This window comes from Rhineura floridana, chromosome 8, assembly GCF_030035675.1.
Source record: "Rhineura floridana isolate rRhiFlo1 chromosome 8, rRhiFlo1.hap2, whole genome shotgun sequence".
NCBI lineage: Eukaryota > Metazoa > Chordata > Lepidosauria > Squamata > Rhineuridae > Rhineura > Rhineura floridana.
The window spans coordinates 111603785-111630428 of record NC_084487.1 but is presented as its reverse complement, the minus strand read 5'-3'; the positions used below and the strand labels follow the sequence as shown (position 1 = coordinate 111630428).

Genomic DNA, 26644 nt, shown 5'->3' with positions numbered 1-26644 from the left:
TAAAAGCCTTATAATCATGCTTGGAGCCTTCATATTTGAATCAGGGTAACTTTATTTGAGCAGATGCTGACAGTTAATGAAAAATAACTTTTCACCATACTGTTCCTAATATAATAGTAATACTAGTACATAAAGTTTATGCTAATGCAATATTAATATGCAAATACATTATGAAATAAAACCTTCAAAAACAATTGAAATATGTAGCTTACTAAAATTGAACATTTCCTTTATTTTTATGTTATGTTGTTTTGTTTCATTATAACACTATCTAATTGTTGGATCCAGGCTGAGTTATGATTAAAATACAGGCATACCCCACTTAACGTTGCTTCACTTAACGTCGCCTCGCTATAACGTACATGCTCCATATGCCTGTATTTCTCCAGAAACGCAGCGCAGCAGCAGAGGCTTTAGCGCGTGGGGGTGGAAATAGACGCGATCGTGCCACCACAAATCAGCTGGGAGGCGCAATCGCGATCAGCTGAGAGGCGCAGCAGCAGAGGCTTTAGCGTGGGGCTTTGAGGCTCCGCATGAAGGAGAGGTAAAAAAAGTTTTAAAAGATAGTGCTTCACTTTAAGGACATTTTCGGTTTACGTACTCGCTCTGGTCCCATTGAATACATTAATGCAAGGTATTACTGTAGTCATGCTTAACTTAAGAGCCATTGATTTCAATGTCTCTGGCTGTAACTTGATGTGACAGTGTGAACGAAATTAAGTCATTTTGGAATTTTGTATAGCATATTTATATATTTTAGAAGCATTATTCAATGGGTCTTACACTCTTAGTAAAAAATAAAGACATTTGGTCTTACCCTAAAATGGTTTTCTCTGTGCATGTAAAAAGCTGGTCTCAGGTGGGTAGCTAGCTCCACCTAGTGGTTGAAGGCAGAAGAGTTTTTTTTTAACAAGGACTCCCTGCTTTGCGCAGCTCCTTATTTCAGTTTTTGATAACAAGCCAACCAACAGGAGGAAATAACAAAGAGAAATAATAGGAACCATTGACATGAAACAGAAGACAACAGCACTCATACGCTCTCTGCTGTAGGCCTAAGATGAAAAAGACAGTGATGGCAGCCCAGCTCTCCTAGGGAGTGGCCCTGAGATCAGCTTTTGACATGCACAGAGAAAACCGTTTTACGGTAAGACCAAATGTCTTTTCTCCTGTGCATGGAAAAGCTGGTCTCAGGTGGAGCATACCAAAGCTGACCCATGTAGGGTGGGAACATCGCTGGGCTGATTACAGTAGTGATCTGGAAGAACGTGCTGTAGCACTCTCCTCTCAAAAGCTGCCTCTGCTGATGCATATGTGTTAATCCTATAGTGTTTAATAAACGTATTAGGTGCGGCCCATGTAGCTCTGTGATAGATGTGTGGTGTGAGAATGCTGCTGATGTGGCTGCTGCACTAGTTGAGTGGGTCATATCCTGGCTGGCTGGGCTAATTTTAGAGAGGCATAGGCCAGTGTGATACATGCCTTGATCCACCTAGCAAGCGTGGACGAAGACACTTTCTTCCCTAAAGACGCTGGGTGGAAGGAGACAAACTATCTGACGGAGATGTTTTGTTTTAGAGATATACACTTTCAGGGCTCTTCGCACATCCAGTGAATGCCACTCTTTCTCTGTGGGGTGAATGGGATTAGGACAGAAAGAAGGAAGTACCAGCTCTTGCTGACAGTGGAAGGTAGACAGTACTTTAGGATGAAAAGAAGGGACAGTATGTAGGACTACTCTATTCTTATGAAACACACAGAAATTCTTGTCAACAGACACAGCATTCAACTCAGACACTCTCTGGGCCAAAGTAATGGCCACAAGGAACAAAACCTTAAAAGATAGGAGACGTAGGGAAATTTGACTTGGGAGTTCAAAAGGGGGCTTTTGTAGGGCCATTAACACCTTGTGTAGATCCCAAGTTGGGTAACGATAGATCATAGGAAGTGCCGATGCCATTGCCCCACATAGAAATTGCCTGACTAACGGATGAGATGCCAGGGGTTTCTCGGGAGATGTAGACAGAACCACTGAAAGGGCTGAAGCCTGGCGTCTGAGAGTGTTTGGCCTAAGACACAAGGACAAGCCATCCTGTAGGAAGCAGAGAATGTCATTTATACCTGCTTTCCTTGGAATTAAGCCCTTCTTTTGTGACCATGTTGAGAAGGCCGTCCATGTAGTCTCATATATTCTAATTGTGGAAGGGCGTCTTGAGACCATTATAGTTTCCGCCACTAGAGCTGGAATGCCTCGTTTTAAGAGGCGTCACCTCTCAATCACCAGACATGAAGCGCCAGCCATCCTGAGTCTGAGTGAAGAAGCTGTCCCTGTGACAATAGGTCTTCCCTGAGGGGAATTTGCCACAGAGGATCGATCGATAGATCAATGAGTTCCGGGAACCAGGGTTTCCTTGACCATCAAGGAGCTATCAGTAGAACGCTTGCCATTTCAGCTCGGGTCTTTTGAAGTACCCTGGGAATGATCAGAAGACATGGGAAGGTGTAGAGTTGTCTTTGGGGCCACTGGGATGTCAGAACATCTATGCCTTCTGCCTCTGGTGTCACGAATCTGGAGAAAAATCATTTCACCTGGCGGCTGAGATGTGTGGCAAATAGGTCCACCTTGACTCTGCCGAAGCATCTCACTATTTTCTGAAAGGCCAACGGGTGAAGCTTCCATTCTCCCTGATGCACCTTCTGTTTGCTGAGCCAATCTGCTTGGCAGTTGTCCTCCCCCTTGAGGTATTCTGCAAGCATCAAGTCCACGTGTGTTTCCGCTCACTGGAACAGCAGGGCAGCTTCCTTTTGTAGTAGTGGGGAGCTTGTGCCTCCCTGAAGATTCAAATGTGATTTGGCCGATACGTTGTCTGTCCTGACCAGCACCGCCCCCACCGTTTGATCTCCGCGAAGTGCCTCAGGGCTAGCCGAATTGCACGAAGTTCCAGAAGATTGACTGGAAGTACTGACTCCTGTGGTGACCAAGTCCCTTGTATCATCTGGCCATCGCAAATGGCTCCCCAGACTGTCAGGCTGGCATCTGAGGTGATCAGGGTCCGTGGAGGGTGCTGGAACGGCACTCCCCTTAGTAGATTGGGTTTGTGTGCTCACCATAGCAGGGAGTGATGAACCACTGGTGAAAGTGCTAACTTCCAGTGACGCCTGGTTGCAATGTCGCTTTGAAAAGGCAGTTGCGCCCACTGGAGTGGTTGAGAGTGGTGACGTGTTCATGGTGTAGGTTGAGACCATCAACCCCAAGACACCTGCCAGATGCATAAGATCCGCCAAAGACGAAGATAGGAGCTGTGTGACAGCTGTAATTATCTTGCCTACTCTGTCTTGAGCTAACGTTATGAGTCCCTGCCGCGAGTCTATGGTGGCCCCCAAATGTATTATGTGGTGGGTTGGACAAAGCTGGCTCTTGGTTTGGTTGACAAGGAAGCCGTGATCCTTGAGGCATGCTAGGGTGATGTGCTGATCTTCCCAAGCCTTGTGGAGGGAAGGAGACTGGAGCAGAAAGTCGTCTAGTTAAGGAAAGACATGGACCCCCTGCATCTTGAGATGTGCCACCAGAGCAACCATGATCTTTGTGAATACTCTGGGGGCAGACGTCAGACTGAAGTCTCCCTTTCTCAATGCTTCCTTGATGGACAGTAAAGTTTCCATGCAGAACCTGTGGTATTTCATGAACTGATTTAAGTTCTTCAAATCGAGTACCGCCCTGAAAGATCCATCTTTTTTCGCGATGGGGAAGAAGACTGAGTAGATTCCCGAGAACCCCTCGCCTGTTGGAATGGGCTCTATTGCTGTAATCGGCAGAAGGTGGGCAATCGCTTGAAGTGTCCTTTCCCGCTTGTCCGGAGATGTTGAGAGGGGGGAGGGGATAAACTTGGTTGGAGGGAGGTGAATTCCAGCCTCAGTCCGTATCTGAGTACCCATTGGTCCAAAGACGTGTCCCTCCAGCAGTGGGCAAAGTGCCGAAGGCGTCCCTCCCACCTGAGGAACCCTGGCATCAGAATTAATGCTTATTTCCCCGAGACTGGGATCCAAAACCCGAACTATTGGGGAAAGCTTGTTGGCTTTTAGACTAGGTATGATGCCTATTCCAGAAGGGATGGCTGGTATGGGACTCCTTTGCTCTTCCAAATGCCCTGGAACCTCAAAAGGACTGGGAGGGCAAATAAGGATGGAAAGGTCTAAGGAAGAATCTTTTGTCATCTCGTTTTTGGGCAGAAGGCATAGCTTTCTTCTTTTCCTTCGACTCCAAGACCCCAGCTAGGGTGTTGTTGCCAAATAGTTTGCCACCCACTTAGGACTCATATGTGAGATTAGAGCAGGCTGCAGTATTGGCCTCCCAATGGCATAACCATAGAGACCTTCGAGTGAAAACACTTGCTGCTAATGATCTTGCCGAAAACTGCATGGCGTCCATGGATGCATCTGCCATAAAGGTCACTGCTCTCGAGATTTTCAGAACAGACTCCCGGATTCAAGCCGGATCCTGCTGCTGGCCATCCAATAAGTCCTCTAGCCACAGCAAGGATGCTCTAGCGAAGACCGAGGAGGCTGCTGCTGCTCTGATGGAGAGCGTACTGGCCTCATGAATTCTCCTAAGGCCTAGATCCAGCTTGCGCTCTGATGGATCCTTGAGGTAGGCATCCGAGTCTTTCGGGTTCAAGGATGGATTTAGTAAATTGACTATGGGGGGGTCGACCACAGGAACCTTGAGTTGGTCCATGATGTGTTGTTCCAATGTACAGTATTTGTTGGCAGTTGCAACCAATTTCTTGAATTGCAGCGGGGCATCAAATTTGGACTTGATCACTTTAGACAACAGTGATAGAGGTTTTACCACCCTTGAGTTGGGTTTTGGGTCTGGACACAGCCAAAATTTTAGATGCTGAGGGAGCTAGAGGATCTTCCGGAGAATTTAGGTTCAGAGCTTCCATTGCCTTGCACAGGAGTGGAAGGAAATGAGCCTCCTGGAAAATCCTATTGGTCACTGTTTTCTCTCACTCTGAACCTCCACTCCATTCTTCCTCATTGAGGACAATCAGCTCATTGTCTGGGTCCACCATTGTCTCCTCCTGAAGTTGAGGATGCCTGCCCTGTAAGGCGGCATAAGGGTCCGGTGATGCCCTGCCTGGTGGTTGGGGCACGTTTGAAGAAGACCGGAGTGTAGTGAGGCCCTGCGCCACTTGCACTCTTGAAGGTGGCGGAGTGGGTGCTGTGGCTGGTGTGTCATGTGTGGGGTGTCGAGCCTCAGCTGCTGATGTGGAAAGATCTCTGGCTAGTTCCATTGGGAGAGAATCTCTCCGCTGTTCCTTTAATTGTTGTAGCATGTCCTAAAACTGTAGAGGTTGAGCATGAGGACAGTGTGGGTTGTGCACCATCCCCTGAACTTTGAGTTCCTGATGTGAAGAGGGTGAAATGAAGGATGCTTCACCCCTCTTCTCCTGTAATGCTTAGTGAGACATAGCTGTCTCAAGGAAGCCTTCAAACTCCTCAGGAGAAGATGATGTAGAAAAAAATCACCTCCAGGGTGGGCTGGAATTGGCTGCCTTCCTCCTCAGATAGGGATTCCAGGTCCCTCTGTGACCTGCACATGTTGCTATGAGCCTCCTTTGGTGCAGGACCCTGTGCATCACCAGGCCGTTGCCTGTCGTGACTGGTTCCCCTACTTCTCTTAGGTGCCAGCCGTTGTGGAGCCACCCTGTCCATGACAGTACACGCCTCAGCCACTTTGTGCCTGCTGGAAGAGGGGAGGGCTATGGCTACCTCTGCCAGGGATAGTACCTAAAGGCCCTAGGGCCTGGTTAGATAATGGTGGAGGCATGACTTCCATAGTAGTGTGAAGCTGAAATGACTTAGGTTTCTTTGGTGGATGGTCTGATTTGTGTGTTGCCTTCCCCATGGGCGCAAACTACGCTGCAGGTCTTAAGGGGGTGAAGGGCTGTGATAACAGCCAGGCCAGGTGTTGACAAGCTCCGGGGGCCCCCAAATACACTTCTCTCATGGTTGGAGCATCCCTCTGAGGCCTTCCACAGGCAACAGGATGGAGGAGGGAGTGGCAGGCACTTGGCATCCTGGGGAGCACACTGCAAGAGACATCCCTGCTCACACCGTGAAAGGAGGAGGCTGTTCGGGTGATTGCCAGTAGACAGGCACAGACGTGCCTGATAAATGAGGCTGGTGGGAGGGGAGAGTCCAACAAAGGTCTCGCAGCTGAAGCGGTGGGGCAACTGCTTTGCGATTGGCTCAGCGCCGCCGCAAAGTCTCGGAGGGGGGAGAAACGTAAAATGACAAACCCCTTTTTGTTTGTTTTAAACAAGACACACGTAGGTAAACAATAAAGGAAGGAAAAGGTACAGACATACAATAGGAAAAAAACACCAAACTATACAGGCCTGAATGCAGAGAGGAGCTAGATCAACCATTCTTGGTGGAAGGCAGAAGAGAAACTGAAATAAGGAGCTGCGCAGAGTAGGAAGTCCTTGTAAAAAAAAACAACCTCTTTAGCACTCTTCCACCTTCAACCCCTAGGTGGAGCTAGCTACCCACCTGAGATCAGCTTTTCCATGCACAGGAGAATACCCTCATATATGTAAGAATCCATTCAGAACCAACTTATTTATTTAATTAATTAATGTATACCGCACTTTTTGGGAATATGTCTCCACAAAGTACCTTTCAATTTTGCAATCCCATAGCTTTGATTTATGAATGAACCTGTGTCCACACTCCAGATCACCTTCTGTTCAGTGGACTCACTTGTCCTAACACCTACTCTTGTCATGAAATTCACAAGAAATCTGAGAATGTTCAAATGAAAAATGAGTACAATACACAGTAATGAGCTGATGAATTAGCAAACGTTATACATTGGGTTCAACACCTGATCTGCCATTGCAAGATTGCAATATGTAATATTGCATGGATTGCAGGGTAGCTCAAGATGTCCCACAACTGCAGCATAGTGGATTTGTGCTCCTGCGATGACAGCAGCCAGTGTAATTACATGCAGCATAGTGGCATCAAGCAAAACTAATGTGAAATACAGATTTTAGAGTAGAAGAAGTAGAACAATGGCAGAACAAGAGACAATTCCCTAACACCTATCCTATAGGTATTTTTGGCCACCAAGGAATCAGTTACATTGGCAAAACCTAACATATTTAGCAACAAAATTTTATAATAAGATAACTACTGACAGGTAGACATCTCCCTCTCCTCTATATCCCATACTATGGCTAAGTTGGCAGAAAACACTGTTGTGCACTATTGTAGCTACAAATATTGATGGGACTAGTTTTCTGGATTTTCCAGACAGAGACTATTTTATATCTGAAAACTGCTGGGAACCTATCCAGCAACCTATCCAGCCACAGTTGAAAACTTTCATAACCCATCAATTTCAATGAAAGAGAGATAAATAGGTATTTAACTGTCTCATCATTTTATTACTCGATCTTAGAAATGCTTTGGCTGGTTCACATCCTTTGAACAGGATTATTACCACTTATGCCCTGCTAAATACAAGGGACCAAATAGCTACAGAACACAAAAAACTCTTTATCAATTGTGTCTTAAGTGTGTCCTCTATTCATCTTATGTCCCATCTCCCTGTCTTAATTTGCATAAATTAATTATTGTAACTGAAGGAAATCAGAACAGCTAATTATTCTTTAATTTACATCAGTGATCAGTTCAGGATAAACTTCCAACATGTTGCAGGCAAAGGAACCATGTGAGCACAGTCTCAACATCAAGCATAAATCACATAGCACTGCAATATAAAATTTACCCCTCATTACATATAGGTTAATGAACACATTGCTGTTCATTTTGTATGCCCAGGGGGAAATACTAATGAACAACAAGTAGGAAGAGAGTCATCCACAGAAATCAATTAGCCCTTTCGCATTCATTAGGATACATAGAAACAAAAATACTCACCAAAGTGTCCAGTCATGGCCACAGTATGGTTGAACATTTCCCAAGTAGAATCCAAGAGACTGAGTAACTTCCACCAAGTTAGTGAAGTCTAAGCTAATACTATTAAAAAGTACAGAAGTCATGATGATTTCATCAATAGCCCACACGTCCTCGCCTTGAGAAGAGTGATATGGTTGCCACCATCGGAACTGAATGCCAAACTGTCTTGCATCTTCTGGTAGTTCCACTGAAATTATTCTTAAAAAACAAACAAAAGAACTTATTCCAACCTTGCATAATGCAGCTTCTTATGTTCATACGTGTTCATGAAGCCTTTGGTTTGATCCTCTAATCCAGGAAGGGGGAACCTGTAGCCCTCCACATGTTGTTGGATTACAGTTCCCATCTTCCCTGAGCATTGACCATGCTGTTTGGGACTGATGGGAACTGGTGTTCAATACCATCCTCTGGAACCACAGGTTCTCTATTCCTACTCTAATCCTTTTCCCCAATTGTAACCAAGTCTAAATATATATAACTGCTTTTCCTAATGTTTGACCACTTGTTACCCATGTCTCCATGGACCCTCTTCACCATTAGAATTTAGACTGTAAGTTCCTTTTGGCAGGGACTTGCCATTTGTCCTAATTAATTTTGTGTTCAGCATACATTCATGTATTGTATGCATGTACATATAAATAAATACATAAAATGTATAGTGGCGTTGTAGTTAATATTATACAAGGCTATTACACCAAATGCCATTATCTATGATAAGGATAAAACAAAACATTATGAAAAGCTTACAATTCAAAGCTAAGTAATTAAAAATAAGCAGAGTTGGAAGAGAACTGTGTGAAAAAGTCTGAATGCAATAGAGTTGGCTAGGACAGCAAGTGATGAAATGTGAATGTCAGAAAGCAGAATTTTGTATAAGCTTAAAATAAAGTGAAAAGAATTAAGAATCTTCTCTTGTAGTGTATCACAAGCAAAAGGTATCTGGCACTAATTCAAGAGGTATCTGGAGACAAGTTATTTATTTATTTATTTATTCATTCATTCATTCATACATACTTACATACATACATACACTATATAAACACTAAAACACAGTCTTTCAGGTATCCTGCTCCAAAGCTGTATAGGGCTTTATACACCAAAACTATTTATTTATTATTTATTTATTACTTGAATTTATATGCCACTTTCGGAAACCTATCTGCTCCCGGCCCAGAATGTCCTCCTCCTCTATCCAGGTTTGCAGTCTTACATTTAAGAGGCTAGCATAAATCTTGCCCACGACCGAGAGGAGGCTAATAGGCCTATAATTGGAAGGGTCGCCTCTATCGCCTTTCTTGAATACTGGGATAACCACCGCCTCAAGCCAGGCTAGGGGAAGCTTGCCAGTAAGATTGATTTTGGTGAAAAGATTTGCAAGCAGTGGGGCCCACCATTCAATATGGGTCTTTAGCAGTTCTGGTGGTATTGTGTCTATCCCCGGTGCCTTGCCAGATTTTAAGTTGTTAATCAGCATGGCTACTTAAGTTTGCCCTATAGGAGGCCAGGCTGGAAGAGAGCTGGGCTCTGCCAAAGTATATATCTGGAATGGCAGGTCCCTGAGGTTAGCGAACAATGCGGTAAAATGGTGTTCCCAAATAGCAGACGGGATGGTGCACTGGGAGAAGGAGGAAGATCCCAAGGCATCGGTAACTAAAGACCAGAAGAGTTTCGAATCGTTATTTAAAGAGGTGTTTATTAAAACCTTCCATCTCTCCTGAATAGCTTGTCTCTTTTTATAGGCAATTAGCTGTTTATATTTCCTTTTGATCAGATAGTATTCAGGTGGAAGAGTGTATGCGTTGGTATTCCTGTAGGTGTTACATACTTTTCTTAAATTATACCTAGTCACCCTGCATTCCTTATCAAACCAACTTGAAGAGATCGATTTTATTGATCGACCAGGTTGATATGATGTTATTAAAGCATTTTTCAGAGCAGAAGACAAAGTAGAATAATCGAGCAGAGCAGCAGATATTTCACTGGCCTCTGTTATACGAGACCTAAGATTTAAGCCCAGGGGAGAGTCGAGAATCCTGGCCACCTTTAGAGAGGTCACTTTATTCCAGCGGGCTCTCTTATAACAGGGGTCAGATGGTCTGTTCGCATATTGGGGGAATGAGGTCAGATATCCCACCCGTTATTTTCAGATTAAAGGTCAAGGGAAGGTGATTGCTTTCCAACCTGTCGCCAACTAGAAAGCTGGAAATCTGACTGAATAAAGGGAGTTCAGTCAACACATAGTCCACCACACTACTACCGCGCAGTGAACTCTGCTGGAGCATCAGCTTTGGTATGCCCATTTATAATTATCAAATATGCTCAGAGTGGCTTACAATAGCACAAGAATGCAAATCACTACATCAATAGAAATCATTTCAAAAACATAACTTTCATTTCAAATCATTTCAAGACATAACAATTCAACAATAACTCCAATGTGATTAAACATTATCACATTTAAAATAATAATAAAACAAGCTATCAATCAATTAAAACATATCAAATTAATAGCATAACATTCCAATACAAAAGTGTAAGAAAACAGTTTTGTCACTGTAGCATTGATGTTAAAGCCTCTGCTGATGGCTGCTGTTGTTATATGGAGCCTCCATGTTCAGAGGCAGACTGGCTCCGGACACCGGTGGCTGGAGAGAACCAACAGTGGGAGAAAGTTATAGTTTGTGGGCTTTCCTAAGAAGCAACAGGATGGACACTGTAGGAAGGCAGGGCATTGGACTAGATAATACTTCGGTCAGGTCCTTGATGAAATAGAGCATCCACAGCTCGTGAAAGCGCTCCTTTGAAGCCATGGTGCAATGGTGGCATTCCTCAGTGTCTTCATTCCGTCCCTCAGTGCTTCACTTATCTGTGACATGCTCCATGATGCGATGTCGGCCGGCCGGTGGGCAGGTGACTTTGCGCATGGCACGGCAGCAGACAGCTCCTCAATCCAGGCATCATGCTGGGCTTCTCCAGGCACCCCTCCTTGCCCTCATCTCCACCATGCTGGGGGTGACGGCGGGGTTGGCCACTGGCTTCAAGCCCTCTGGTGGCGGCTCCTTCAGGCAGAGGTAACAGTGCGTGAACACTAGGTAGTATTGGCAGTTTGGGGCTAACCTCCCCCTTGCAACTGTGGCAGAAGAAATTGTGCCGGAAGACAGCAGACACCACAGCCGGCAAGGGCTCCACCAGCTTGCCTCCTCCCACCTTGATGATCCCAGTCATCTTGCCCAGCAAAGCTCCAAATTCCTACGACACTGTTTCCTGGTAGAGCTGGTCCCACAGCAGCAGCTCCTCCGTGATCTCTGCCTTGCCATGATAGGTGGCTTGGGAGATACCGTTGAGGAGTCCCAGCAAGGGCTTGGCAGACTCCGGAGGGAGACGTTCTGCTGTAGCTGCCATCTTACTTTAGCATGTTTGGCTAGGAAGCACAGAGAGAACTAGAACCTTGAACTTAGTCCGGTAGCTAGTAGGTAGCCAGTGCAATTCTTTCAGTAGTAGAGTGACATGTTGGCAATAACCTGCTGCAGCGAGTACTCCCGCTGCCACATTTTACACCAGCTGCAGCTTCTGGACCAACCTCAAGGGTAGCCCCACATAGAGTGCATTACAGTAATCCAATCTGGAGGTTACCAGTGCATGGACAACAGTGGTCAGGCTATCCCGGTCCAGAAACAGCCGCAGCTGTCTTACCAGCCGCAACTGGTAAAAGGTACTCCTAGCCATGGAGGTCACCTGGGCCTCTAGTGACAAAGATGGATCCAGGAGTACCCCCAGACTACGGACCTGCTCTTTCAGTGGGAGTACAACCCCATCCAAAGCAGGCAACTGACCAATTATCCAAACACAGGAACCACCAACCCACAGTGTCTCTGTCTTGCTAGGATTCAGATTCAGTTTATTGGCCCTCAACCAGCCCACCACAGAGTCCAGGCACCAGTCCAGGGCTTGCATGGCCTCTCCCGATTCAGATGTTACAGAGAAATAGAGCTGGATATCATCAGTGTACTGCTGACACCTTGCCCTAAATCTCCTGATGGCTGCTCCCAAGCGCTTCATATAGATGTTAAATAGCACGGGGGACAAATGGTACCCTGTGGCACCCCACAGCAAAACTGCCAGGGGGCCGAAAGACAACCGCGCAATGCTATTCTCTGAAAATGACCCTGGAGATAGCATCAGAACTGCTGGAAAACAGTGCCTCCAATATCCATCTTACAAAGTCGGCCCAGAAGGATACCATGGTCAATGGTATCAAAAGCTGCTAAGAGATCAAGTAAGAATAACAGGGTCGCACTCCCCCTTCTCCTGTCCTTCTCTCGAAAAAGGTCCATCAGGGAGACTAAGCCAATTCAGTCCCATAACAAGGCCTGAACCCAGACTGGAATGGGTCAAGATAATCTGTTTCATCCAAGAGTACTTGCAATTGCTGCACCACAACCCTCTCAATCACCTTTCCTAAGGAAGGGGGTATTTGAGACTGGGTGGTAGTTGTCACAAACCAATGATTCCAGGCTTCTTCAGGAGCGGTCGAATCACTGCCTCTTTCAGGGCAGCTGGAACCACTCGCAACGATGCATTGACCACACCCTGGATCCACTTGGTCAAATCCACTTGGTCAACCCCCCTCGGCAAGCTTTAATAAGCCAAGAAGGGCAAGGGTTCAGAGGACACACTGCTGGCCGCATCATCGCAAACACCTTGTCCATGTCATCAGGCCGCATCAAATGAAACCGTTCGAAGATGTTGCAGCTGACATTGCAATGGATACCTCACTGGGGCTACAGTATATGTGGATGAGGCATCAAGATTGCTAGGGAGGCGAGCAACTTTACTCTCCAAGTGCCTTGCAAACAATCCACAGTGCTTCTCCAAAGGGTCTAAAACTTCATTTCCTGGAGTTGATGTCAACAGACCCTTAACAATACGGAAAAGCTCCACTGGATGGCTGCTTGAGGATGTGATGGTGGCAGAGAAGTGGGCCTTCTTCACTGCCCTCACTGCTGCACAGTAGGCATGATTATGATGTTTTACTCGTGCCCAATCAGGCTCACATCTTTTGCCACTTGCTCTCTAGGTGTTGTCCAGCCTGTTTCATTGCCCTTAGCTCACTGGTGTACCAGGGTGCAAACAGGGCTCCACAATGCCAGGGAAGGTGCTCGGGAGCAACCATGTCAAGAGCCTGACACACCTCACTGTTTCAAAGTGTGACAAGGGCTTCAACAGGGTCACCTGCTCTATCTGGACAGTGATGTCCTCGCTTCAGTTGTTCATGCTCTGGTAACTTCTAGATTGGACTACTGCAACGTGCTCTACGTGGGGCTGCCCTTGAAGACTGTTCGGAAACTACAGCTAGTCCAGAATGCAGCGGCCAGATTGTTGATGCGGACCAGAAGGTCCGCTCATATAACACCTGTTCTGGCCCGTCTGCACTGGCTTCCTATTTGTTTCTGGGCTAGATTCAAAGTGCTGGTTTTGACCTATAAAGCCCTACACGGCATGGGACCGCAATACCTGGTGGAACACCTCTCCCAATATGAACCTACCCATACACTACGCTCAACATCTAAGGCCCTCCTCCGAGTACCACCCCATCGAGAGGCTCGGAGGGTGATGACTAGAACTAGGGCCTTTTCAGTAGTGGCCTCCGAACTGTGGAACAGCTTCCCCGATGAGGTGCGCCTGGCGCCGATGCTACTATCTTTTCGGCGCCAGGTGAAAACCTTTTTATACTCCCAGGCATTTTAAAGTGTATTTTAAACAGCATTTCCGTATTTTGGATGTTGTTTGGTTCGTTATTGTTTGTTTGTTTTGTTTTTTGATTTATTGTATTTATTGTATTTATATATTGTGCTTGTTTTTATCTTTTTGTACACTGCCCAGAGAGCCTTCGGGCTTAGGGCGGTATATAAATTAAACTAAATAAATAAATAAATAAATAAATCTACTGGGAACTCCCCCAGGGCACTCAGGAATCCAGATTCTAATAATTCCTATTAGAATAAGATATAGCCAGTAGGTAGGCTGTACTGGATTCTTGAAGAAGACATGTGCAGCATATAATTTTATATTAGGTGTCTGAATTTTAACAGGCACAACTAGCACTTACGTGTCTAAATTATCCCAGTTGTCCATAGGGTTAAGGTGTCACAGGGCTATCCTATTCAGTCATAGCTGTATATTAGCTTCAGGAATATATTTGTTGGAGAACACTGTCAAAATATATCCAAATAAGACTTCTTTTGAGGATCAAATATCCATGAAAGGGGAGCTGTCTTTTTCTGTGTAGGCCAACATATGATGTCAGTGTAATGTTCCCTTGATTCACAACCTTTGGAATAGGGCTACCCAAAAATTAACAAAGTGTACAAAGGAGAATACTACTACAACAAAAATATTTCTATAGCAGTTTAGAGTGTTGAAAGCACCACATATACATAGATAATTCTCAACCATTATTACTACTCTTTTACTAGGTTTGAAAACTGTCATCTTTCATCAGACTAAGAATAAGCAACAATTTTTGACAAACAGATCTCTAGCTACAGCATTTGCCTCTCAGGGCCATACAAAACATTACACAGAATTCCATGTTACTTCCTATTAGTTTTAAAAAGCAAAAACCAAAATCAGCCTTGGCAAGCTGTCAATACGAGCAAAGGAAGGTCAGGTGAGGAGAGGCTGCTTAACCCTTCTGCTCATATAATTTTCAGCTCAAATCAACCCTCAAGCTACCTTCTCACCCACTGTGGAGGTGGGGGGGAGAAAGCCTTGAAGAGTCCCCCAGCAGGTGGGAAAGCAACTTTGGGGATAAGATTTTGTGGACAAACAACAGGACAAGGAAAAAGGTTAACCAGACCCCCTCCCCTTCTTGCTCTTGTACCATCAATTGCTGCTTCCAAGGCTAATTTCCCATTTAAAAAAAAAATTGTTAGGGAAAAGACATGGCACTCCATATCACGTCTTCATGTCATGTCTGTACATAAGAATCAGTCTATAAGATTAATTAAAAACCTTGTGTGTCATCTTTACTACTCATGGTATGTTGGCTACAGCATGTAGTGTATGTGATATTCCTCAATTAAACTATTTTTACATTTGTTTTCATTGTAGCACAGCATTAACTGTAAACTCAACCTCACTATTTCTGAAGGAACAATAATTAGAAAATACTCATTTCTAAACGTAAAATCCCGACAGATGATTTGAGATTGTGTGCAGTCTTGTATTGCTTGTACACTTCTTTAGCAAGCCAGTCCCATAAGCCTACCACAGTCTTCAAGGCCACTTGATTTCTCATGGCAGCTGTGACAATGAAACCTGTACTTGACAAACCGTGAAGAAAATTAAGAATAATATCGAATTTCCAGGAGCAATTACAATACACAGCCACAGGGAGCATACATTAATTGCCATGGAAATGACATATTTGTGAATGTTCCATAAATCAATAACGCCATATGCCCACATGCAACACACAAGGTGAGATGTGCGGGGAGATAGCATACGGAGCATTTGTCTCCATCAGTGTACAATTAAATGTTGGCAAAAGTGCTTTTAGTATATTCCTACTAAGCCTCTTCAAAGAAAACATGTAAATAAGTTAGCATAAGTGGCTGAAAAAAAATCAATTTAAATATTTAACACCATGGGCTTTATGATTACCCATGGTATGGGCTGTTGCTCTTTGATTTCTTCCATATGTGCAGAACTACTTTGCATCTTCACTCATGGCAAAAAAACAGCATGTTAAAAAGTGCTTGCTAAGCTCTTTGTGAACCTTAATATATGCATTCAAAGTATCTTGTGATATCACATTTATTTTTGCAGAAAGAATGTGCTAACTGGCTAACATGAAGAAGTCAAATTGAACAAGTGACTTTGGAAGTGCTGGAAAATTCCATCAAGACACGAAAGAGTGGTTGTAAGACGTGAGAATGTCTGGTCTCCTAATATTTTCTACATATACTCTTCCATAGGTACATCACTATAGGGGGGAAATTTACAGCTGGAGCAGTCCAAAAGATAAATTCAATTGCTGAAATATTCTGCCATCACTACTTATCAAGTAACACTTGACATGGAGGCTTCCTTGTGTTAAACTCTCTGAAATCTTTAGTCAGACTTACCTGTGTGATTTCCCCATGTTTCCCCATACCTGCTATATATGATTGACTGTTGCTGGCAGGAGCAGGACAAAAACACAGGTAAGTCTGGCTACATGTTCTAAGGAGCGAGGCTAGACATCAATATAAGACTGTTTTGGTCTATAATATATTTTAGTTCTGCCCTAAATTACTTGCACAAGGGGGCAGGGAAGAGCTACCATGGTTTGTCATCAGTCCATCTTGTAGGATGTAGAAAGTAAAAGAGATGAATTCTGAAATGACTTTTCTGCAGCAGAGAAGAAAAGTATTCTTACCACTGCCGTTATTTAAAAAGAACTTGCACACAGTTGAGACCTTTGTTTCTGAACTTGTTCTTTCAATATATGCACATATCTAATATTCAAAAGCCACGGTTGCTCCATCAAGACAAAAATTGCTGCTGTCAAATGGCAGCAGATTAAATACAATTTGTCAGCAAAACACAAAGAGCCTGATTCAATCCAAGCATGGGCAAAGCACCTTTGAACTGAGGATTCCCACACAGCTCAACAGAATCCTGTTTCCAGCATAAGTTACTAGCATGCTGCAAAAATGAAAGGCTAGATGAGGTGATGGCAGGCATGCTTGCATGGACTTCACGTTCTTTTCACAACCTCTGTAAGGCACACCCATATGTTCATATGCAGAGGAGGAGGAGAGAAAACAGGGCTCTATATTGCCGTATGGCAATCCTATGCACACAGGTGCTTGCACTGGATCAGTCCTATTAACATGTAATTTCTTTGCATGACCAAAGATTAATTAAATTTCCAGGTACAAATCTATTGCCACACTTTTACATCAATCCATGTTTCCTAGAAATGTTGTTTGTTCTAGGCATATTAACATACGATTTCTGATTTGAAAATTTTACATGGTTTTATTGTTTATAGTAGACATGATGTAAACCACTTTGATTTTTTTTAATGAATAGCACTATACAAACATTTTTATAAATGAATGAATGAAAGAATGAATAATATCAAAGTGAGAAGATTTTTTCATGTTCTTTGTCACCATTACTATTAATTCTTGCTTCAAGAATGGTTCCTTTCTCTCCTGTCCATGTTTACACATTGAAGGGGATTTATATCCCACTGGAGAAACATATGCTTCTTTTGCCAAAGTTATGTTATGCTGAGCTATACCTTACTCCCACAGGAATAATACAAAATAAATTGGTTAAATCAAGAAGCAGAGAATTCCACAGTATCAATGTAAATTGCCAAATTTATCAGGACAGGCATTCTCCCCCTTATAATAAAAAAGTAATATTACATGACATTAAAATATTAGGGGAGGTATATTTTTAGAAGTGTAAAAAAGTGGGTGCATAGTCACATAAAATATACTTGCAGCTTTACTCAAAGGAATATGAATATTTAGAATATTTATTAGTACTAAACCTGAGATTATTAGGGAAACACAGTATGGAATTAAATCAGCCTTGGTCACCCTGATGGATGACCTTCATTGGGAGAAGGGGACAGGAGTACAACCCTTGATCTATTCTCACTTGATCTCTCGGCACCTTTTGATATCATAGACCATGATGGTGGGATACATATTGGAGGTGCTATTTTACAGTGGTTCCTATCTTATCCAAAGGAATGGTTTCAGAGAATAGCAAAGGGTGATTGTCTTTTGGCCCCATGGCAGTTGTGCTATTGAGTGCCACATTGTACCATTTGTCCTCAGTGTCACATAACATCTATATGAAGCACTTGGGAGTGGTCATTAGAAGATTTGAGGTGAAGTGTCATCAGTATTCTGATGATACCCCAACTCTATTTCTCTGTAACATCAGAATTGGGAGAAGCTGTACAAGGCCTGGATTGGTGCCTGGACTCAGTGGTGGGCTGCATGAGGACCAACAAACTGAATCTGAATCCTGGCAAGATGGAGGCCCTGCAGGTGGGTGGGTAGTTCCCAAGTTTGGATAATTGATCAATTAGCTGCTTTGGATGGGGTTGTTCATAGTTAATCCAGTGCTCCTGCTGACGGGCCTGCACAGCCATGACCTCACTGCCACCTCGCCCCTCCTCCTTTTGATAAGCAGCAGCAACCCAATGCCAGGGAGCCTATTACTGTGGCTGTATCCCACCAAGTGAGCCATTCCTGATTTCCTGACAAATACATATATCAGAATTGTAAATGTGGATTACTTTTAAACAGCAAAAGGAATTCAGTGCTGAAGGACAGTTGTACATTGCTCTTGGCCATTATCCAATGAAGACAGGTGTGCATGTAGGGGAGAACTATTCCAAATAAACCCCAATGTTTCTTTGAGTTTAACCCAGCTGCAACTCTTATTTTTAAAGATGGAAACCATGAAAAATCCAAGTAGTCCTTTCTCTGAGGGCCTGCCACTGCAGGCAAAGGCATTTTATTTAGATTTAATGGTCTTTGGCCCATAAATTAACTTGTAAATAAATTGTGATTGGGATTAAAATGGCTATTAATTGATATTATTGTTGTTTTTCCTCCCTCATTTTGTGTTTTTGACTTTGTATTTTATTGCTGTTTGTTGTAGTTTATTGTATTTTTATTACTGCTGTGCCTTGAGCGCCATTTGGTGGAAAAAGGGGATACACCTTTAACAAATAAATTAAATACATCACTTCAAAAATCAAAATAGCGATTTGTCTCTTTTTTTGCAGGGGGGGAGAGGGAAATTTCTGCTGTGAAAATGTCAAAGAAAGTTTTGTCTCCCTGTACCTTCCTCTACCCTTTCATATCTCTGTGTGTTTCTTCTTTCATTTCATGGAGTTCAGTCAGACTAATCCACTTAAATGTGAACAAATAAGCAATTGCTCATCAAGACACAAATATGGGTACTCATTAAGTGATACGGTAGATTCTCACTTCTCTAAGCTATAATTACACAAACATTATGTGAGGATTTTCCTTTTCCCACCACCTAAACAGAACATTTGGATATTGCACCTAAAGATGTGAGGAGCCTTGAGCTCTGAGATGCTCACCAGGGGTTTCTGATAGAGAAGAAACAAAGAGGGGCTCTGAAGGCACACCTGGTGAGCTTCTCCCTCTGTTGAGTTCAAGGCTCCTCACATCCTTAGGCACAGTATCGAAATGCTAAGTTTAATGTCAGAGTTCCTGTTACTCTGTTTTTCTCATAGGTTCAGGAACCTCCTGTTTTAATACTACTTCCCTTCTGTTTAACCTGCCATTGAAGGAGTGGCCCTCAAGCCGCTCTATATACTTCCCTTCCGCTTTTTTATTCTCTTAAGTAGAGATTGCCAGCTGTTCTTTTTCACAGATTGTAGTTTCTGCACTGCAAATATTTGGCTTTCTTCTCTCCAGGCTGTTATAACACTGCCACTTCCCTTTCTTCAGTTTTCTTCAAATCAACCGCACATACACTCCACCATTTCTGTGTCCTCTTACTCTCTCATTCCCCTTCCCTCTGACATGCATCCCCACACACTCATCCTTCTGCTGTCACTATATCAATCACTCTGAGGCTTCTTCTCTGTTTCTTATCCCCAACTTGCTCTTCCAGCTGTTCCATGCACCTTCTTTTCTCTTCTAGCTCATTTGCTTTCCGCTTTGGCTTTCCCCTATTTTCCTTGGTTGCCCCTCTGCCCCCCTTTATCTCCCAGCCGGCTGGGTGTGAAGGCTCCATTGGCATTCTTAATCTGCCCACTCACGTCTGGGATGCTCGGCTCTGCATGAGTGAGTTGTTCCCATCCTCTGAAGTTTCTGGAAAGCAGCAACACCATTCTTCCATATTTATTTATTTATTTTATTTATAACCCGCCCTTCCTCCCAGAAGGATCACGTGGCAGCAAACAAACAACAAAACACTAAAAGCATCTATAAAACATCATGAAACAATACATCTTACAAATAACTTAAAAACAAAACTTTTTAAAAATATCTTTAGAAATGTCTTAAAAACAATTCGAACACAGCTGCAGACTAGGATAAGGTCTCTACTGGGGGGGAAAAGATGTAAAGCCCCATAAAAATGCAGGAAAAAAGTGTTTTTTCCCTGAAAAATTGGGGAGAAGAAAAACAGGAGGAAAAAAGAAAAATGGAGGGGGGGACCATGTTTTTTTCTGAATTTTTGTTTTTTCCCCTTCACATCTCTGTCACACACTGTTATTTATTGAGGGCATTTATACACTGCCTTCCTGCCAAGGCACCCAAGGCAGTTTACTATTTTAAAATACTGAAACAAATAAGTGATGTTAATGATCTCTCAGTGGCTTTTGATACCATTGACCACAGTATCCTTCTGGGACGACTTGGTGAGATGGATATTGGAGGCACTGTTTTCCAGCAGTCCTAATCCTATCTCCAGGGGCGTTTTCAGAGAGTAGCACTGGGCAATTGTCTTTTGGCCCCCTGGCAGTTGTGCTATGGGCTGCAGGGTATCATCTTGTCCCCCATGCTGTTTAACATCTATATGAAGCCCTTGGTAGCGGTCATCAGGAGATTTGGGGCAAGGTGTCAGCTGATGATACCCAGCTCTATTTTTCTGTAACATCTGAAATGGGAGAGGCCATGCAAGCCCTGGACAGGTGACTGGACTTGGTGGTGGACTGGATGAACACCAATAAACTGGTCTGAATTCTAGCAAGATGGAAGTGCTGTGGGTTGGTAGTTCTGTCCTGCCCAGAGTGAGAGTCACGAAACGGAGGCGAGGCTGGAATTAATTCCTGTTTTATTAGAGTAACATCAAAGGCAATGTGTTTCATAGACTTAGCTGTGGCTAACTCACTACATTCCCTAACTAAGCTACCTAGGCTTACTCTGCAGCGTGTGAAGAAAGATGACTGAGCAACTGGGTCAGATGGACGCTGCCTTAAGTAGGGAAGGTCTTCGCTCGCAATCTCTGACTCCTGCGAAGTCCCACCTTCTCTCGATGTCTCGTGCGGGGCAAGGAGGGGGGATCCTCCGCCGGCTCATCTGACAGTACAGGCTCGATAGATGCCTCAGGAGGTGGGAAAGCATCTGAAGTGCCAGGCTGGGAATCCTGGGGGGGTGGAGCTGGCGTGCCTGCCCATTTATACCTCAACGGCTCTGTTGAGGCGTCTGTAGGGGGAGCGAAGGCTGCTTTGGCGGGAGAACTGTCTGTGGGAACTGGCAGGCTGTCAGCTACTCCCCCTCCCTCATTGTCCTCGAAAGTCTCATCTACCTCTGATTCCTCCCCCTGCCCTATCTGAGGAGGCTGGGACTCGACTGGCTCCCCACCCTGATTCCCCTGGGAAAGCTGGGGCTCAACAGGTTCCCGAGGTCAGATAATTGGTCAGCTGCCTGCTTTGGATGGGGTCCATAGCCTTGGGGTGCTCCTGGATCCATCTTTGTTGCTAGAGGCCCAAATGACCTCAGTGGCTAGGAGTACCTTTTACCAGCTTTGGCTGGTAAGACAGCTGCGGCTGTTTCTGGATCGGGAGAGCCTGACCACTGTTGCCCACACACTGGTGACCTCCAGGCTGGATTACTGTAATGTGCTCTATGTGGGGCTGCCCTTGAGGTTGGTCTGGAAGCTGCAGCTGGTGCAAAATGCGGTGGTGAGACTGTTCACTGGGGCAGGGTATCTCCAACATGTCACCCAGCTGCTGAAAGAACGGCACTGGCTGCCCATTTGCTACCCAGACAAGTTCAAGGTTCTAGTTTTGGTGTATAAAGCCCTATACAGCTTGGAATCAGGATACCTGAAAGACCGCCTTACCCCTTATATACCCAGTCAATCACTGTGCTCTGCAGGTGAGGTCCTCCTGCAGATATCATCTTATCAGGAAGTCCATTCTGCACAACATAGGAAATGAACCTTTAGTTTGGCAGCACCCACCCTGTGGAACTCCCTACCCTTAAATACTAGACAGGCGCCATCTCTGTTATCTTTTCGGTGCCTATTGAAGACCTTCCTCTTTCAACAAGCCTTTTAAGTTGAGACTTTATCCCAGTCTGCTTCTGTGTTAGAATTGCTTTTTAATATGTTTTTAAACCTTTTTTTTAAAAAAGTTTTTAACCTTTAAAAAATATATATATCTTCAAATTTAAAATGTTTTTAAAGTTGTTTTGTTTTAATGTATTTTAATGTCTGTTTTTATGATGTTTTAAAGTGTTTTTAGTGCTTTTGTTTGCCACCCTGGGTTCCTGCTAGGAGGAAGGGCGGGATATAAATCGAATAAAAATAAATAAATAAATAAATAAATAAAATTATAACTATGTGGTGCCTTCTAATTTTCAAAGCTACTAAGTTGACCACAGACAGCCCCATAACAAGTCCATGCTCAGAAATCTACATAGGTCCACACACTATGGAAAGAGTGTCAGACTAGATAGGACTAGGGACACCAATATTCAAATCTCTACTCAACCATGAAGCTCACTGGGTGATCTTGGACTGGTCATTATATCTGACAGTATTATTGTGAAGATAACAGTGGGAAATAATCATGTACACTGCCTTGAGCTCCTTGGAAGAAAAGCAGGATAGAGAATAAATAAATAAGTAAATAAAATTCAACCTGGAATCCATAACACAGAATCCAGTGTAAAGTCTGTAAAACATTATAGTCCTTAAATAAAACTGGTCCAAATTGTTCTGAACTGCCTGCAGAAGCTTTTGTTAATCCATACAATATACAAAACAAATAGAATACCTCTAGATTGAATGAACCACTTTCAAGGAGGAACTGAAATTCTCAATAAATAAATAAAACAAAACTTTAAGCGGGGAAGAGGCATCATTATCAGATTACTCGGGGAAACTGAAAGGACAAAGGCAGAAGGAAAAGCATGATCATGCTTGCATGACTATGATCCACAATGGAACTATATTTGGACTCTGTGTAAGAAAACACTTAATTCCCACATTCTGGAAAAACAATAAGAATGGTTTCTGGAATAGAGATTTTACAATACAGAGGTCTTTTCATAAGGCCATTTTATAAAGCACACAGTGGGGAACTATCATGCCACTCAATACTCCACGTTTAGCAGGGGGAGACACATTTTCCCTTTCTTTCACCACTTTTATAACAAAGCTGCTATTAGAGACTCTGTCTCTTTCCTTCAGCCCTTGTTATAAATGTCCGGGTTTATAGTCAAGCATCAACCCCCCTATGTATCTCTGTCTGTCAAAGATCACAGTCCTGGGTTGGTCCCCTGTAACCTGCTACAGTTACTCTCTCAGGTACTCCAGTGCCACCATTGATACTGTTTCAACATACTTTGTTGATACTGTTGATCAGCATATCATTGATACTGTTTCAACATACTTTGTTGATGTTTTGCCAACATTTGTACACTTTGCAATAGCTGGCCAAGAATCAGGCATGTTCTAAACCCCAAGCAGATTTTATTTGACAAAAGATATAAATAAAACAAGAATACTTTTACTTCAGTTTTTCAAGCATGTGGTTATAGATTGTTGTTCTTCAGTTCATATTACTCATTAATTCCCTTTATTATTACAGATAATCCTGCCTCACTACCCATTATTTAATATCCATCCAACCCTAGCCCTCTCAAAAACTCTTCCATACCTCTTCCAAGCCAAATCCCAATCTATCTGTTTAACTGCCGAACACTCAGATAAAAACTCTCAACCTCATTCACTCAACCAATCAGAAACCAGCCTGCACCAACATTCTATCTCACTCATTCCCCCTCCCACCACTTACCTTAAGCATTCCAATAAAACCTACTTACCATAAATAGCATAATACCAACACATACATTTTAACATAAAAGTGTGGAACATCACAGGGACCAATCACTTTGACATGATTTCTTCCATCTCAAAATGGGTATGAGAACTTCCTGAGAATGTGTTTGTTAGCATATACGCATACAGTAGTGTATACAGTGACTAAAGCATGAACCTATATTCACTTACCTGGGAATAAATCTCACCAAAATCAATAGGATTTAATTGTGAGTACACATGTACACAATTGCTTTGCATGTAGTACATTATACACTATTGCTGATATTGCTTCAAAATGTGTAGCCTTTGATTACATACACAATTACTCCATACATATCTAAGGAGCACCCACATATCCAGATAATCTTAAAATTAAAATAGTAGAGGGTTACAAAAAGTATGAAGGAAATTTGCAGAAGAACTGAAACATTAGTAAATTTTCACTCCTACAAACAACCTGTTAAAATAATAATTTGATATTAAATTGAGTCCGTCAAAATCATTTTTAATACAAGTGCTTCTACTTAAGTGGGTTATGGCTGGGGCTGTAGACAGCCAACACTTCATAATGGGAGCACATCTGCATATTTCTCTCTGAAAACTATTATACCTTGGTTCATGGTAGTTTAGATAGGAATAATGTTCCAATAGTTTCCATGTAATCCCATTGTCATATGAATAGTGCAGCAAGACTCCTTCTCCAGGCTGATCAGGTGCTTTGCAGGTACTCAGGACAGATTTACTTCCAAGCCTTAAAGTGAACTGGAGGAATCTAGATAACAAGGGTATGGATAATTGTAAATAACCATTTATACAGCACTCTGTTTCTAAAATTATTGTTTTTTCAATCTTAGAAATCTAGACAAGCTAAGGTAAACAGTATTTATGGGGTCTTTGTGTTGCTGAAATTGTTTTATTCAGTCCAGCAATGCAATGTGGCATATATTGTTTTAAAATGCCAATTGCTATTGTATTCAATTATTTAATAGGAACCGGAGGGATGGAGGAGATATCGAATGGATCTAATCAGCTGCCACAAGCTGTCAAAATAAATACAACCTCATATTTATATTATTTATTTATATATATATATATATATATATATATATATATATATATATATATATATATATATATTATTCAATTTATTAGTCCGTACTTGGCTCTGACACTCACTTTTGATATTAATGTCGCTTGTTTGCAAACTCAGGCATACAGTAGTTACCCCCAAATGCATTAAATACTTAGCATTGCAGACAAAGCAAATGAATTTTGAAATGAAATTTCACATAGCTAAAATTAAATAGGAAGCATATTAAGAAACTAGTAACAAGTAAGATTTTTTTCTCTATCAGAAGCTGCAAACTTTAATACCTGGGGTTCACTCAAATGTTAGCCTGATTAGGATCTAGTTGTAACTTCTATGTGTTATTTACATTCATTCCTATTTACCTGGACTGTGAGCTGTCAAGGAAAGAAGTGATAAGCTGACGTCTTCCATCTTTGTTAAAAACCAAGGCTTTGCCACTTGCTAGGACTCCACAGCCAAAACTGACTTCAGCACCACGGATAGAGTAAAAATTGTGATATGAAGAGAGCCTAGAATTGCTAAAACTCTCAGAAATAAACATAGGAAAGGTCTGGGAGGCCATTTCACATGCAGGTCCTGAAAAGCCAGGATCACATCTGTAATAAATAGAAGAATTTTATGCTCATCTAAATATTGTAACTATTATAAAGATTTGTAGAAGATCAAGTCATGGATAAAGACATCTTCAGACATAACAACCATAATGCTGTATAAAACTTAAAAAAACTAGATTGAGTCTACCTATCTAACACTTATCTTCAGTTTCTACAAAGAATTTTAAAAGAGCACATTCAAATATTCTTTAACTAAATAATGTAAATCTTGTCCTGTCCTAAATTATGGAAACTCATATTCTTGGAATTAAGATCCATTTATTTCAGTGGAAATTATTAATTCTGTTAATTATTAAGTCTGTTCTCTGACTTTGTCCACATAAGCCAAAATAGGGCAGGAACTCCAAAAGTTCAAAGAGCTGGTAATCTGTTATAGCTACCACTAGAATAGGGAAAGGAAACTGAATGGTAAAAATAAAGGCATAATATTGGGGGGGGGAATGGAATATAGATGTGGCAGCAGGAGTTCCCCCCAGATCTCTCTCTCTCCTAATCCTATGCATATATATCCAAGTATGGAGGGTCAGTGTGATGGGACACAGAGGCTCACTGGTCCTTTACTAGCACCTTGCCATTTAAATGGGCCGCAGTTCACACTGCTAAGCAACATCCAGGCAATGACTCCTGAGAAGACCATATTTGACCATTATCTGGAGGCCCCACCTGCAGTAGAAGGAGCAGGGCAGGGCACTCTTATTCGTTTACCTGATTGGAGGGAAGGAGTATAGCTGCAGGACTTCAGCCAAAATGAAGGGTGGAGAAAACTGGAGGATATAAAAAACTTCAGAGAGGGGGAAGAGGAGCAAGGGAAGTCAAGAGAACAGCTGGACTAGCTATGGGTAGGAATAATCCTTACAGAACTGAGAATCCATCTTCTAAAATGCACCCTCCACTGTTAGTTCTATAGTGCCTCATAAAGGTGTGCTTGAAGGCTCAAACAGTTGCTCTACATATCTCTTCACAGAAAACCTGACACATAATACTATCAAAGATAGCAGTGTCCTTTACCCCCCCCAAAAAGCAGCACCCCTAACAGTATAAGAAGTTATTCCTTCAGTAGATGCATTATGAAGACAACTTATATACTGAAATTATGCCATCCCTAATCTACCTGGGT

General features: G+C 42.8%; 1 protein-coding gene across 3 annotated transcripts in view; it reads right to left on the bottom strand.

The window, feature by feature from the left end:
* RELN (reelin) overlaps positions 1–26644 on the bottom strand; it is a 504997-nt gene that overhangs the window by 161228 nt on the left and 317125 nt on the right. For all 3 annotated transcript variants that reach the window (XM_061640446.1, XM_061640447.1, XM_061640448.1), the window contains 3 exons: positions 25276–25509; positions 24434–24595; positions 7951–8187 (listed from right to left, as the gene is read on the bottom strand). In XM_061640446.1, the coding sequence (XP_061496430.1) occupies positions 7951–8187; positions 24434–24595; positions 25276–25509 (633 nt within the window). The remainder of the gene's footprint in view (positions 1–7950; positions 8188–24433; positions 24596–25275; positions 25510–26644) is intronic.